Consider the following 15,880-nt stretch of genomic DNA (forward strand, 5'->3'; position numbering starts at 1 on the left):
TCACTCAGAGTCAGACACAGTACAGAAAATTTCCCCTATGAGTCACTGATTTATATTAGTATTAATTATTTTACCTGTAATAAACACGCAATGTCTGGATTTCTTCTTCTAATTTTTTGCACTGTTGAAGAGCAGCCTCTTTTTCTTGTTGCAGGGCTATCAATTCTGCCTGTGAAGTGATAAAAAATTATAAACAATTTATTCAGAATATCCATATTGCTTTGAAAACTTAACAATACTTTGTGCATTCATTTGAGCCCTGCTCTACTATAAAGTTATTAAAACTATACTGTTTTATAACACTGCCTATTTAACTCTTACGAAAAAACCTTTCTTGTTCTAGCACTGCAATTGTTTCTGGTTTGTTGGGTTTTTTTCCTCTCAACAGACCAATGCTTTGAATGGCTTCCCCCATGTGTATGGTAAACTTTTTAAATGGCTAAGGTTAGACTTCTGTTCAGACAAGTGTTTATCAACCAACATATTTTATATTGATGGTTCCTATAGTGCAAAACTATTGAGCAACATGCAGCAAGTGAAGCAAGGCACTTGGCCCCAAACGGCCAGTGCGCCACTCCTGGTCTGCACATGGCTTTCAGCATGGCTCTTTTGGTGAGAGCCACTGGCTGATGTTACCAGCAGGACAGCTGCTGGATAACTGGCACACTGAGCGGTGGTAGACGATGAGGCAACGGGGGCTGACAAGACTGGCACCACTGGTTCATTTTGGTATCTGGGTTCATTGTCACCCAGGACCTGGATTATAGTGGAGTGAGGGCATCTGTGAGCAACCACTGTCATCTCCCACCTGTGAACCCTCCCGGATGTTTCCACTCCCGTTGTTTATTCACATCATGCTGTGAACGGCTTGTGACTCACAGCCATTATGGAGATTGCAGCATGTGGCTTGTAAGTCAGGAAGGTAGCCAGCCCCAGTAGGACCTTACGGTTAAAAAGGAGGCAGGAGAAGTAAATACTCATGTATATTTAATAGTGCCCTATAGGCTAATCACTAGTAATTTTCAATGTCCAGTTTCAGTAGCACTGCAGGACTCGCTTGAGGGCCCAGGTACCGTATAAATTATCTTGAAATCAGCGGATGATTAATTGTTGTAAAAACAAATAAGACCAGGCTTGCACAGCAATTCTTTGACACATGAGCCTGAGCATTGAGCTGCTTTTCCAATGTTTTTAATTCATGGTGTAAGTTATTAATTGTACAAATTTTAGAGCCCCAAACCAAGAGGTACATGTGTGAGAAATGCTGACTGCAGATTCTGCCAACTCTTCAGGACAGCGTTGTGGAAAAGTTTCTTGGTAAATTAAAGGCTTGTTACATGAGCTATGAATACATGAAGGGAAATGCACAGAGTTCAGCCTCTAGTGCTGCCAAACTCCCTGTATAATCATGAACAACCCCGTCTGTATGCCTCAAAATCTCCCTCCTAAAACAGGGCTCCCACTTGCTTCTGTTTCCTGTTTGCCTACTAAGACTTTAAGTCTTCAAGGCAGGTGCTTTACTGTTTACTGTCAACTCCCAGTCATCTATGGGCAATTTATTCTGCTGGTTGATTAATCATGTCCTGGATACATGGCTGACTGCTGGCAAATTTTATTAAACACCACATTGCACAAATGCAGATACACAACCAATCTCTGCACTGTGCCATTCAGTGTGTCACGTTGCACGCAGGGTTTTGCACTGCCCTGTGTACAGAACCTACCACTGTAACTGCTCCTGCAATGGACATCCATAAAATTTTTATAGGAAGTTCACTAGAGAATAAACCAAGCTTTCTTACTGTATGGAGAGTTCCTTCAGCTTCAAAAGCAGAAAGTGTTAATGTTTAACCTCTGAGTGACAGTAGTTTAGAGCTTCTGATACTGAAAACAATGTACTGGATGCTGGCAAGCCCTAACTCCTATCAACAAGAGGTTAAAATCCTCTGCAGGTGAGCCTCTTGCCGGGTGCTGCTTGCTGCCTTGCAAGCAGAACTCACAGAACACAGAATGTTAGCCAAACCAAGCTATTTTCTGTAATTATACTGTTCTGTAGGTGAAACAACATTCTTAAAAATTGGAAAACACGCTTGAATCAAAGTAGGTGGTTTGTTCTAGAGGCCAATAATTAACATCCTTGCCAATTTTCAGTGTACTGTGAAGTGTGATTGAAATGGTAGACTGGAAGGAAATGTTTGCAGCCGACACACCTACTCATGGAGAGATTAACAGCTAGTCTCTTTGGAGAACTATAATAAAATATAGAACTAATGTTCCACTTGCTTTTCGGGACAAAAGTCAGAAGGCACTAGAGTCTGAAGACTCTTTTTTATCTCAGTTTTTCAGAGAAAACTGCACTGATTTGACTGGGTTTGCACCAGTAAAAATAACAGCTGAATCAGGTGCTTTGGATAAAGCAAGCAAATAAACCCTCAAAACAGCTACAAAAAGGGAAGAAAAGAAGTCATTTGCTAACCTCCTCAGTAGCATGTAGTGGGGTTGATTCTAGAGAGCTGCATGAGACCAATAAAAATTCAAGCACAAGATTTTTTTGTGCACAGAGTGCAGCCATGCAGCAGAACACCCCATCATTCACAGACCTGAAGAGTGGTAAATACAAAGGAATGACTCAAATATCCTCTCAAAAGAGAGATGTCTTCTTTCACTAGAAGAAGGAAAGCAAAATAGTGCCTCACACAAAGTTAAATTGCTAACTAAAATAATGATGCCTTCACCACTATAAAACATTTGGAAGACTCCTCTAATGTACATTGAAATCTATCCATAACGCAAATGGCAAAAATCCTACATGAGCTCACCTCTAGTAATAATAATAGCTGCTTGGGACCTTTGTAACAAAATATTATTCCTTTGCAAAGCGTCAGGCTCTGGAAATCAGAACTCTTCACAGAAATGGGTAAGTTTTGATTAAATTTTTTTTGAAAGGTAGAGTAAGGAAGGTGCAACAAGAGAAGAAAGAATTACACTCAGGTGCCTCTGGGGGTTTCCTCTAAAAATGTTAATGTAAAGGTGAGGTTGGTCACCACTTTGGCATTAGGGTCACCCTCAGTGAAGTTCCTGTTTACCCAGAAAAGGTTAAACAGATCACTGATCCCTGGGATATGGTCTTTCTTCCAATTTTATTTTGCCCACAAGATCCTCTGCTTTCATATTTGGTTTAAGGTGGATAGATTCTTTTCTTTTCTATGTACTGCACCCTCCCCCCCCCCCCCCCCCGCAAAAGAGAATTCTTGTTTCTACACCTATCCCAGTTTGCATTTGAGCAAACTTGCCAAAAATTAAAATTTTGCTAATTGCTACTTATCAAACCTAAACCAGCCTGATCTTGGCTAAGAAAATATCATTACTGATCCTTTCATTATTGCTTTTGTTTCAAAATATCTAAATGAACAATGCTGTATGCTTTCTTAAGCCAAAGAATGGAAAAATACAAGACTTGGGCAAAGGAAAACAGAGAGTAAACCTAATTTTTATCTTTTTCTGATTCCTCTAGGGCAAACATGAGCATCCTCAACTCTAATCTAAATTGAAAGGTAAGAACACACATCATCCTATGCTGCCAGGTTCCCTGTGGGTGACAGATGGCTTTCATAATGCTCTTCAACATCCAACAGAAGGAAAAAAAAAAAATCAATGAACTTGAATAATAAATCTTCATATCTTTTTACTGATTTTTTTCTCATGCATTTATAGAAAGCATATATATTTCCACCTACATATATTTATAGAAAGCATATATTTTCCCCTCCTTACATAGGCTAAACAAACAACCTTTTGTGTTACCTCTCAGTAAGCGAGCTCTGTATTCTCCTGATCAATTCAAATGCATCTCTCATCAGTACTCTGCTAGCAGTACGCCCTAACTCTGGTGGAAATATATTATGTGATACATTCTTGCATCCCTTTTGCTCACAGTCACCCTCTGATACATGTCTGCTCTCCTGCCCACTGGTATTACCCAGCTAACAGTGGAAATTCTTATTCATACTGGAACAATGATACCTTACACTTGGTACCACTGAATTCCACCCCACTGCTTTTATTTTTCCAGTACTTGAGGCCATTCCAATCTTTCTACAAGATAGCTTGAACTTACTTTATTTGAATAATGTCTCCACTTTGTATTAATAACATCTCCCAGCTCTGCATCATCAAGCAATTTTGTTGGTACACTGCTGCTCTTTACGCCAAAGGTTCTTAATGACAGCATTAAAGAAAACTGGTTCAGCACCAACTGGTGAGAATGAAATTCCACTAGTGAAATCCTTGGACCTTAACGTTTCTCCTTTCAAAGCTGTTTGCTGTTGCCTTCCTGCTAACTAGTTCCTTATTGCCTTTGACTAATCCCTCATCTCCTTCATGGGTACATGAAATTTTGCAGACAGACATGAGCTCAACATGCCCATCCTTCCAAACAAGAGATGCTAGGTAAACCCAGCTAGCAGCAAGCAGCATTTCCCACATGAAGCTTGTACGTGCTTGTAAAATAACAATATACACATTCTCAACTGTAATGAATAATTTTCCATATGGCACCACATGAAGCTTATGTGTTAACTTATATTTAACAAGTTTCCTTGTCTAAACAACCAGTTATCATACTAAAGAAGAATTCTTGCATGATCTTACTTGGGTGAAAGTTGTACTTCGATCCACTGTTGATGGATCAATGCTTTAAAATAATTTTTCTCCCAAATTTACTCTGAAGCCTCACAATAAAGACTAACTGGTCTACAATTTTCAGAACTCTGTTTCTTTGCCCTTCTAAATATAGATACTGCCTCTGCTAATTCCCTGTCGTATTACACTGTACACAGCCTCACAGGATTTATTAAAGAACTTCACTATCATTCTTGTAATTTCAGGTATAAGCTCTTTCAGAATTGGGGATAGAAACCTTCCATTATCCCAATCTGAACACAATAACGTGTTGAACAGCTAGGATGTACTCCATTTCCAAACATTCACTTTTCTTAACCCTTGTCCTTGTAGTTGACATCAACATGGCCCAATGCTGAGAGACAAAAAGAAAAAAAAGAAAGACACGCAGATCCGGATTATCCTTGATCTCCATGCCATTCTCAGAGAGATGGCAAATTTCCTCTTTCCTTGTTCTCATTTCAGTCATTACACTATTGTTTGTTTTAATTTTTTTCCAAAGGCCAATTTAGCTTAACCTCTGGCAATTTTCATTTGTCTTTGTATCTGTTTTCTAAGATGTAACTTTCTTGCTTTATAAGTAAACTCTAAGAATTAATAAGAGTTATTCTTACTTTATTTTTACTTCAATTATAACCAATCCAATTAGAACTGATACCTTTTCCACCCGAAGTATTTTCCACCACCTTGACTGAGATGCCTGTAAAGATGCAAGTATTCCTTAACTCAGTCATAGTTGCTATCAACAGCTTTTTCTGCTACTGATCCAGGATATTCCTATGGATTAGAAGAAAGCCGGATGGCGATTCTGGAGAGCCTCAAAGGTAATTTCTGCAATTTATGAACTCATTTATACTCAGTAGAGCTGTATAATGCACAAAGATAGCAGTAAGATGTCTTTCTGCTCCTTTGGTTCTATTTTATCTGGAGTCTGAAATGGAATCTAGCCACAAATGTACAACTGAGAATTGCCCCATTTCTTACGGGGCAGAAGTATGTTTCTGTTGATATTAGCAGATTAGGTGGACAGCAAGAGGTCAGGTGTCTTTCCAGGGCAGCAGGAGACTAGTAGGGTGAAACAAAGGTTTCTTTCATGCTGAATTAGAATGAATAAGCAAGAAAAAAAACCAAACAACAAACCCAAAAACCCTCCGGAAAAAATGTTTAAAAACTATTGAAGAAATATTTTTATCTTACACTTTTTTTACTGCTTTTACATTTTACACATCATGTCACTAAGAGAAGCACGTACCACATGATGGAGTGGGTCATGTTGTGACACATTATGACATCCAGCTTCTAACCATTCTGTTATTTTTACATTAGCAGCTGCTACTTAGTGTAGATTACAACAGCTCATCTTATTTTATGTATCAGTGTCAACATATCAAACTGTTCCACCACCAATAAAAGCAGGCGATGCTTTCATCTAGAAAAGAATATAAGCACTTGTCTTATTAATTAGGGGATCAGAGGTTTTCAGGGTCAAGAAAAAGACACCAGCTAACACGAGGGGATTGAAAATGCCTAGCACGCTAATATTAAACACACTAAGCGATCTCCTTGTTTTTTAAATCACAGTGCTAACGTGTCAAACTTTCATTACAATGCAAACAGGGGACACGTTGACCTAGAAAATTAGATAAAGTGTTTCAACTTGCATTTAAGCGCCAGCTGCCCTTGATGATTTTAAAAATGGAAAGTGAAAATTAGAACTGTACCATAGTAGATGTTATAAATTATTAACAAATTATGAAAGACATCATTAACAATAATAAATCCAAATTTAAATCGTAAAATTAAAGCTTCATGTTCAATTTTTGAAATTCGAAAAGTAGTTTCTAATATTGACCAAATAACACCTCTGGGAGATAAACTTAAATTGAAAAGTTTGGAATACTAACTGAAATCATTAGAAATTAATGAAATATTATTTCTCAACACATCATTTTCTAACAGGAACAGTTTTTAGTAAGCCTATCTTAACTTAGAGTAAATCAAGGAACTATATTACTGATTCCTGATGGACCTGAGCTGCTGTGGAAGATCAGTATAGCTAGAAAAACTACCCTGCAGAACCAGCTATAGGTTGTTTGTGGGTGTGAATTTCAGGGTAACTGGGGGTGGTGGGAATGCTAACAGCCTTTAAGCCACAGCTTCCCCCAACACAACGCCACAACCACACCCATTTTGACATTCCCTCTGAGCACAAAGGAATGGGATCTCAACAGCAAACATGACCTTTATGAGTTTGCATCAGGATCAAACAATTAACCATAATAAGATTTTACTCTACAATCTAATACTATTGTTGGTCAGAATAAATATCAGTTAATGAAATTTTTCTGAAACTTTTCTTCTTCTTCTTTTTTTTTTTTAATAAAAAGCATTGTTTCACTGGGACAATAACACCTCGCGAAGATGCACTGGTTTAGATGGAAATATTTCTGAGGAATGTCAGGCAGAATTTCTGACAGGAGAGAGAACTCCTCTCCAGCCACATAATTAGTTTTTTTTTTTGGATGCAGAAACCTAATGTTGCGTTCCAGTCTTTGTGTTAACTCACTCTGGAAACAGCAGAATCCCACCAGCAAGAATACTTCTCTGCTCTGAAGTCTTGTGAATTACCCAAGTTTCTGGTGATTTCTGTTGGTTTATGGAAACTGGCACAAATAATTTTTTATCAAACTGCTAAGTATGTGAAAAGCAAATCCAGACAGTGGATGCATCATCGGAAAGGAGACTAACTCCACAACTCATCCATCAAAATGTTTGAGGGTGCCCAACTTGGATCAGGGAGCTGAAATCAGGGTTTTCACCTATGATGTGAGCGCATCAACACTGGCTTTTCAGAATGTATAAGTGCAACTTTTTCTGTTACAACTAATGTCTTAATGTTTTCTCTTACTGGAATTACAAATATAACCCCATAATCTCCCTTTTATTCCAAAATGGAACTGTCATTTTTAAGAAAAGTTGTACTGCAAGTCTACCTAATGCCCCCTTTCCCAACTCAATCTTTACACTATCCCTTATTTAATACTTTTAGGGAGCTTCTCAGTGAACTTGCTATCTGGGGTCCAGGCTCTTGTCTTCATCACAACACAAATTCCCCAGTAAGAATACATAATCATAACATATGAATATTGCTTGTACAGCCGCTCATTTCTGAGAGGTTCTGTTGTGACTGGGATGACAGCAACTGGCCACAACAAATATTATGCAGATTGTACAATCAAGGAAAAAAGAAAATCAACAAATAACTTTTTATTGCTCTGTTAAAAAAAAAAGAAAGGTTCCAATAGTATTTCTGACCAGACCTGGTTCATTTTATTACAATAAGAACAAACAATATCTGTTAACTATCTTAAAGCAATACTGGTTGAACCACTATGCCCAAGATGTGAAAGTCTCATTCTTGTACTGCATGGTCACATCACACTGGGAAGCATGTGCTGTACCAGCAGTATTTGACAAGCAGTTCACTCCTTCACCTAATGATGTGCCCGAATGAGCACATATTACAGGCAGATTCAGTCCATTATCACATTAAGCAAGGAAGTGTCTGTATGAAACACTCATGATATCTTTCAGTGAGAATTGTGAATTTGCTCATCTAACCATAAATATGATGTTGATCAAAGTTTGTTCATCATCTGCAGTACTATTTTGTAACATCCTATACTTCTTCCAAGGAATATACGCCATATTGAAATTGCAGGAAAAATTAGCTATTCAAAGGACAATGCAAAGCATGTGATGATTGTGTTAGACTAATACACGGAACCATTTTATTATAAAGAATGATTCATGGAGTGAGAAAGATGAATTTGGAATTCTGTCCCTGTGAGGTTGACCCAATACTAACTGACTTCCCAGGGTCAAGGTTTTACTTATGATTTTCATTTGTTTGCTAAAAACCCTAGAGATACCATAGTACATGCCTACAATGTGCATATGGGTAACTACCTGAAGATACCACAAAGCTTATTTCAGGTAAGGTATAACCTTAGTGACAACAAAAAGACTCCAGAAAGCTTTCACGGATGACATCTCCAAAATACATTCATAGCTGGATTGAGCTTTGCACATAAACAAATGTCATGTGTAGAGATGGTGACCTTTTTGTAGGAGGTATTTTATCAACACAAGCTGGAGGTGCAATTTTAAGTAGCAAGTATTTAGGTCTCCATATACAGATAGGTAGATATTTCTCTCTCTACTAAACCATGATGCACACTGTGAAAAGAAAATAAAAACAATCAAGAAGACATTGTTTTAACAGAGGAGCAAAAAACCATTCAGAACAGTTATTTCTGTATAGTAGCTATGGCTTTAGAAACTATATGAGAACAACAAAAGTAAATTAATCCCTTCACATATCAGATTAAAGACTGCTTAAATTTGTGGGCATATGGAAAGGTCACATTTCTCCATGTTCTGTAATTCAGGTTTGGCCTTGGTGATATCAGACATTTTGTTTCTAATCTAAAACTCAGTTGGAAAGATGCAAGTTCAAATAAACACTGGGAAGACATCAGCAATACAGATGTCTTATTTGAAGGGAAAATAAAGCACGTTGTTTTATGCATGGTGTATACTATTTATCTGAAGAAGCCTTCTTATGTCCCCTTTTACAGCTGCATAGATAACTGGAGTAAAAAGGGATTTTCTCCCTTCAAAGGCAGACCAGGTTATCAAATACAATCTTAAGGAAGAAAAAACCTCTCTGGTCTACTTTAGCAACAAACATGTTTCCCTTCAACTCAGAGACACGAATTGCTTCACACGTGCCATGAAGACTATTACACTATATAACAAACTTTACTGGCAATCTTCTTAGGGGAAATCAAGAAGGAAACGACTGTGTAGGCTGCAGGGAGCTGAAAAAGCCTTCCAGGTAGTGCCTGAGACCTACTGGCAGATTAGTCTGGGAAAGCTTCAAATGTCAGCACCCACGGTAAACCTGTTGTCCATGCAACTGACTTTGGACACTCAGGATATCGAGTCAGTATCTGCCACAAACAGCAAGTCGTCAGCACAGGATCCAAAAGGTAGTGTTGTAATGTTGTCTCAGAAGCTTTGCGGTAACAAAGACCCTATTCAATAAATACAACGTTTCCCTCAGCCCCAAAAGTGTCCTATCCAGTTTGGGGTGGAACTGAATTGGCAGAAGAACAGAAGAAAGTTCATGTTACAGCCAGACATGTTTTATCTGCGCTGCAGCCAGAAACCGTGTGTGCTTTCAGGGCTCTCTGGCTGGTACATTTTCAGGCTCCACTAACAGACCCCAAACTGACCACAGCAATTACCTCTATTGCTAAAAAAGAACCATCCAGAAAACCATGGTCTGGTCTTGAGATCTACCACCATGACCTGCCTTGTGTTACCATGTCAAAAGCTCTCTTCTGTCCACCCCTAAAAGGAAGGGCTACTAATACTGGATTGTCAAAGGGGAACAGGGCCGGGTACACAGTATTCAAAGGCATTGTGCAGGAAAGTGGGTTAAAACCCTGCCAGGAAGCCTTCTAACAAAAAGCATAGACAGTCGCATGTCAATGTGCAAGCCCATGTCCTGATCCTATTTTAGTTACTATAGTAGATACAGATAATTGGTCTTGTTAACTAATAAAAGCTTAATAAACTTGACCAAGATTGACAAACCGAACGTACATGAGTTTGACCGACAATTTTCTTCTCTCGCTCCCAGTAGGCTGTGGAGGCACTCTTGACTCTTCACCCACAGCTCCACTCCAGCGATGCAGAAGTAATTTTTGCCTGGGTAAATCTTTCTAACCTTACTTTACTACTCAAGCCCTATTGCAGATTCCCCCTTACAGTCAAGACCTTGGCTTTAATCTTTAACCAGCCATTGGCCATGCCCTTCCACTGATGTTTGGACTTGTTTACCCTTTGGCTTCTCTGTTATGAGACATTATTACAGTTCCTTACCCCTGATTTCAGTGTGACACCACTCCAGCTGAGACACTGCAAAATTTCACAAGTCCCTTTTTCAGTAGAAAATATGAGATCTTTCATGAAGGAAAAAAAACCATGCAAGGCAGTAACTTGAGCAAAAAGGAGTTAACAATTTACGCTTCAAAGCTTATAATTGATGCTAAGTGATAATACACTCCAAATTATTACCTTTCACGCAAAGAAACAGAATGACTCCTACCTCTTGACAGACAGTACTTCTGCAGAAGGCAGCAGTGTCTAATTCCTCTATCAGGATTAAACTACAAACCTTTTATAAAAGCCATAGGATCCTAAAAATTGATTCTCCCAGTGACTTCAGTGGGATGGCTTCAGTCCATAACTCTTCCAGGGTTTGGAAGCAAAGGCAGGGAAGAGCTGGAGTTAATACTTGGTATTTCATGTTGTGGTCTTCACCTTGTGTAAAATGAATTACTGACAGGTATACACACATTTTTTTTTGTACACACAGAAATTCAGAATCAAAGTGCTGAATTCAACAGCAACTGTTGCACTTCAGAAAAGAATAAATCATTACTGAATAAATGTATCTGTTAGCAAGAAAAATAGGAATAAGAATAAATCCATGATTATATGCCCCACAGTGACATGTGCAGACTTAACTACCAAGAAACGCTCAAAACAACTTTGAATCTGGCAAGTCTGTTAGTATTACTTTTATTTTGATATCTGAAGTTCTGATCAGACAACACAGCAAGAAAATTTAGGTTCTTTCTCCAGTTGGATTAATGTTGTATGTAGCACTTTTTTCCTTGGGAAAAAGTGCCTACTCCTGAGGCTGGCTACAGGCTTCGCTACCTTGAGCCATTTGTGCAGCTGGGGTGACTGTGAATTTCAAAGACACGTGAACAAGCTACTATCGCATCTCCTGTGATGAGAGGATCCTCAACAAGTAATTTTAAAGTTTCACTTTCAATCTGTGTAATTCTTGATGTGTAAGAGGGATCAATCATACTGCGTCTGAATAGCTTGTGCTAACTTTGACCAGAGCAACCCTCTGAATCTTGGTTTCTCCACAATCTTATTGCAATGTTTTCCATACACGTAGAACTCAGAGGATTTAAAATTAAAGGAAAGCATATAGACGTGTTTATGAGAAGATACATTCAAGTATTTATAAGAACCATCTTATCTGATGGAAAAAGTACAGAAGATTCAATAGATGGCACCTTCCTATTGAATCAGCAGCTGATGGACACTTCCACGGACTGTTATGAAGGCTATATGAAGTTTGATGAGATCTGTTGATATAAGTGAGTTACCTTCACTCAGGTCTCAAAAGTATGTTCTGATGCTAAAAGATTTCTGGTCCTTTCTGCAAAAATCTATTCACTAAAGTTTATATGAGGTAGGTAATCACATTTCCCTAGACCTGTTTGATTAGATTCTTTGTTGTAGGCAAAAACATTCTTTTCATTTCCTAAGTTTTGGTGCGTAGTTGCAGAACATGTCTAAATTTCTGTTGCAACTCAGACTCAACTGCATTTCAACTGGAAAAAAAGGTAGTTGCATTCATATCTGATAATTCTTGTAATCTTCAGAGGAAGGAAGAGGAAGAGGAAGGGAAGGGAATGAGCAGAGTGATATGTTACCCACAGTCATTTTCTTTAACATCATAACTTGCAAAATAAAACAAAATAACCCACAGGGAAGACAAATATTTTTGTCAACTACCAAATACTCCAGCAATTTTCCACAGTATAATCTAATTCAGGTGTATTTCATTTCTCTTTTTTTGAGCAAGACAAAAGAAACCATTTAAATAACCAAAGATTGCTGTGTACAAATATCATGCCCTGAAAAACCCAGACACCAAACATGTCTCTACGTTAATACCTTACAGTTAGAATTTTAGCCAATGCTTTTGTTTTCATTTGTTCAAAGCGTATCTTATACTTTTTCACTGCACCTATTATATGTTTCTTCACTTGAACACTTGCTGAACCAACTTGTCTTGCTAGAGTATTTTTAATTATGCAATCTGTATTCTGTCGATGGCAAGCACTTGGGTAGAATTTCTTATATACCTTTCAACATACCCAGCAGACAATTAAGAACTCGGTGTACAGAAATATTTGCCAGCTGAAATATTAGTGAGACAAGTTTAATCAAGTGATCTTGACTTAGCAAAGAATCACATTTTTTTTATGATCAGTTTATCGCCACCTTTAAATGCTATTTCTTAGAAATTTTTATTGACTCAGTCATTCACACAATCCGCAATACATGCCTGACTTGCATAACACTTCAGGCAATAGTTCCATTAATACTTGAACGCTTTCTTTTCATGCGTAACTTAATGAACGCCAAATTTGTCTCAAGCTTTTAAGAAAATTTGGTTTTGCAGAGAAAATCCTGACCCATTGAAGCCAACAGAAGTTCACTGTTGACTTCAATGGGATTAACATTTACCCATATTTGTATACATGCATTCTCTCTCTTTAATGATGAGTATTCCAATTATATGTGTGCCGTACACAAAGATAACACATAGAATAAGTCTAATTAAGAGAAATGTCTTTGACTTTGTGTTTGCTGACTGATACTATAAATGCAGCTATTTAGCCAAGCATTGTGCAGAACCCTTGCCAATTCTGTAATGATAAAACAGTGAGATATTTGTGCAGCGCAAGGTGTCACCTGACATTTACTTTGAAACTGACCAATGTATGCAGGTTTCATCAGAGAAAGAAAAAACACTGCAACAAATTTTGCAAAGAATCTGAACAGCACTAATAAAATTCTTTAAAACCCCATCACTTTTAGAATGATGACACCATTTTTTTGGGAAAGGATGCAGGGCGGCTAAACTCATACACAAATAGGGAAACCCATTACTTTCTTTTGGAGGCTGCTAGATTGGCAGCCCTATTGCATTGGCATACTGCTGTGGATTGTAGCTGTTGTATGAAACTTCACAAAATGCTTTTGATCCATTTTATCTTGCAACTTAGCAAAGAAATGTTGCAATAAGAAACACCAACAAAGATCTGAAAAACTTAAGCTCTGGATTACCATATTGTGTTCTCCTGCCATTCAATGTGCCAGACAAAGGCAGTGGTGTTCAAAGTAGAAAAAGAAAGAGAAAAAAGAAACTGGTCACAGAAAGTGCAGAGCACAGAGTAAATAATATTCCTCCACATCCCTACTCTTTCATAGATTTGTTGTTAAAAGAGTTGCAGCAATTAGGCTTTTGTTAATTACCAGCTGTTGAAACAGATGTGTTGACTGTCCTTATTAGCCAACAGCTGGGACAGGAGAACAATTGATGCTCTCTAAAACCAACAGCCAGCTGCTTTGCAGTAATTATCTCCTATCGATAATACAGGTGATAAAGGCAGCAAAAAGGTTATGTGCTTCAATAACTAAGGTACTGTTATTGAATATCACTGGAATTTATGGTTAATTTAGAAAATAGAAAAGTAAGTTGTCTGCTTCCTGTCTTCATTGTGTCAAGGTCAAGTCATATGCAAATAATAGGGGAAATACAACCAGAAAAAAGCCCCACAACCTTCTTATTTTTTTTAAATTATTTTTTTTTTTTACCTTCTTACTACATTTCAAATATCTCTCTGATCTTTAAGGAATGCTTTCTCTTTCAGGTGACTATGACTACATGTCGTTCATCGTTAACTCAGTTTTCCCATATGCGTTTCCTTGCATTCAACTTTACCATAAATGACTTTTCAGAATGTACAGATGTTTATTCCTAATTGCTTGAAATTTTATTATGCAACATATAATAAGGTACCATAAACAAACGATTAAAGATGGGGACCATACCTCTAGAAAGTTAGGTTCTAGTCTCAGGCATGCCATCAATTCTTAAGGAAATTCACTTCACTTCTTGGAATTCAGTTTCCCTGGTGCTAAAATGGGAGAACTGTTTATCTTGATCGATCACTTTGTGATTGATGGCTTTAACATACTATTTAAATGCAAAGTAATGCTTGCATAATACATTACTGTAACAGGAAAAAAAAAAAAGGCATGCGTTTTTTAGTATTGACATATGTCAGAGGTTATAAAATGAATAGTTGTTTGAAAACCACAGGGCCAGACTTCCACGAATGGGAGCCACAAGTGTAACTGCTAATATCTAAATGGAATATACCAACATAGGTAGTCAGATGACTTATATTTACTTTTGCACCTGCTCTGATTTATGTTTTCCCATCTCCATACCCTATTAAAGTGCATTAAAAGTAAAGAAAGCAGAGATTTTAAACCATTTTTATTAGCTGCTCAGTTCATCTCAAGCCAACAAAAGACATGTCTACAAGAATCTACAACCATGTCTATTCGCTAATTAGTCTGCACTTAAAGACACTGCCTTACTGAAAACAAGGATTAAGGCTGGTTGAATACTCTCCCTTTCACAGACCTCCCTTATATCTCTGTTGGGTCATCATAAGCAGCTTGTTCTCTGAGCTTTAAGTAGGGAAGCTTGACAATCAGTTCTGGGCTCATCAGTAGGCACTGGGGCAATTAACAGGAACTACCAACATTTTTAAGGGACATGCAGAAAAATCAACGAGCCAAAGTTTCAACAACAGGGATGGGTAAGAATGCATCTCATGGCATCCTATGTTTTAAGAAAGATACATGGCAGGATATATCATTTTAGATTTCATAATAAAACAAAAGAATGCACTTCTCTGTTCCCACTTCAGACCCCCCCAAAAACCAAACAAAACCAAACCCCCACCCATTATAGCAGGAAAAATTACATGGAACCTTGTATACACATCCTCATATCTATTAACAAGAATCCACAGCATGCTATTAAAAAAAACCTGAGAACTTGCGCCTAGTCGTCAGTTTTCTGCTTTCGGAAGACTGCTAAAAATGATGGGAAAAAGGAAGGAGAAGGAATGGTTTTAAGCAACCAGTTTTCATTTGCTTTTCATTCTTTTTTAATTTCTCCAGCTGCTCCTCTCTACCCTTGCAGTGTTTTCAGGCTGTCACACTGGGCTTTTCCCCGGAAGGTGAAACTTGGCTCTTTGCCTTTTGTTTTTCATCCATGAATGAGTTGGGGGGAGGGGGGAGAAGGGGGACTTGGGGAGAGAGGAAAGTGATTTAGTTTTGGTCTCACTGTGCCTTGGACTACCATTGGAAAGTTAACATTTAGACTGTGCCAACGAGGAACTAATTTGAGCAATGAGCAGTACAGAGATCCTCTGCCTTAGGAAGAGATCTGAAG

At 38.0% G+C, this 15,880-nt stretch overlaps 1 protein-coding gene across 10 annotated transcripts in view; it reads right to left on the minus strand.

Annotated features, from left to right (window-relative positions):
• Positions 1-15,880, minus strand: part of MIPOL1 (mirror-image polydactyly 1) — a 193,929-nt gene that overhangs the window by 52,623 nt on the left and 125,426 nt on the right. For 9 of the 10 annotated variants that reach the window (XM_065686253.1, XM_065686249.1, XM_065686247.1 and 6 more), the window contains one exon: positions 75-169. In XM_065686253.1, coding sequence (XP_065542325.1) covers positions 75-169 — 95 coding nt within the window. Of the gene's footprint in view, positions 1-74; positions 170-8,732; positions 8,920-15,880 lie in introns of those variants that run through there. The other variant, XM_065686257.1, reaches the window with a different exon arrangement.

Source organism: Lathamus discolor, chromosome 6 (assembly GCF_037157495.1).
Source record: "Lathamus discolor isolate bLatDis1 chromosome 6, bLatDis1.hap1, whole genome shotgun sequence".
Classification (NCBI taxonomy): Eukaryota; Metazoa; Chordata; class Aves; order Psittaciformes; family Psittacidae; genus Lathamus; species Lathamus discolor.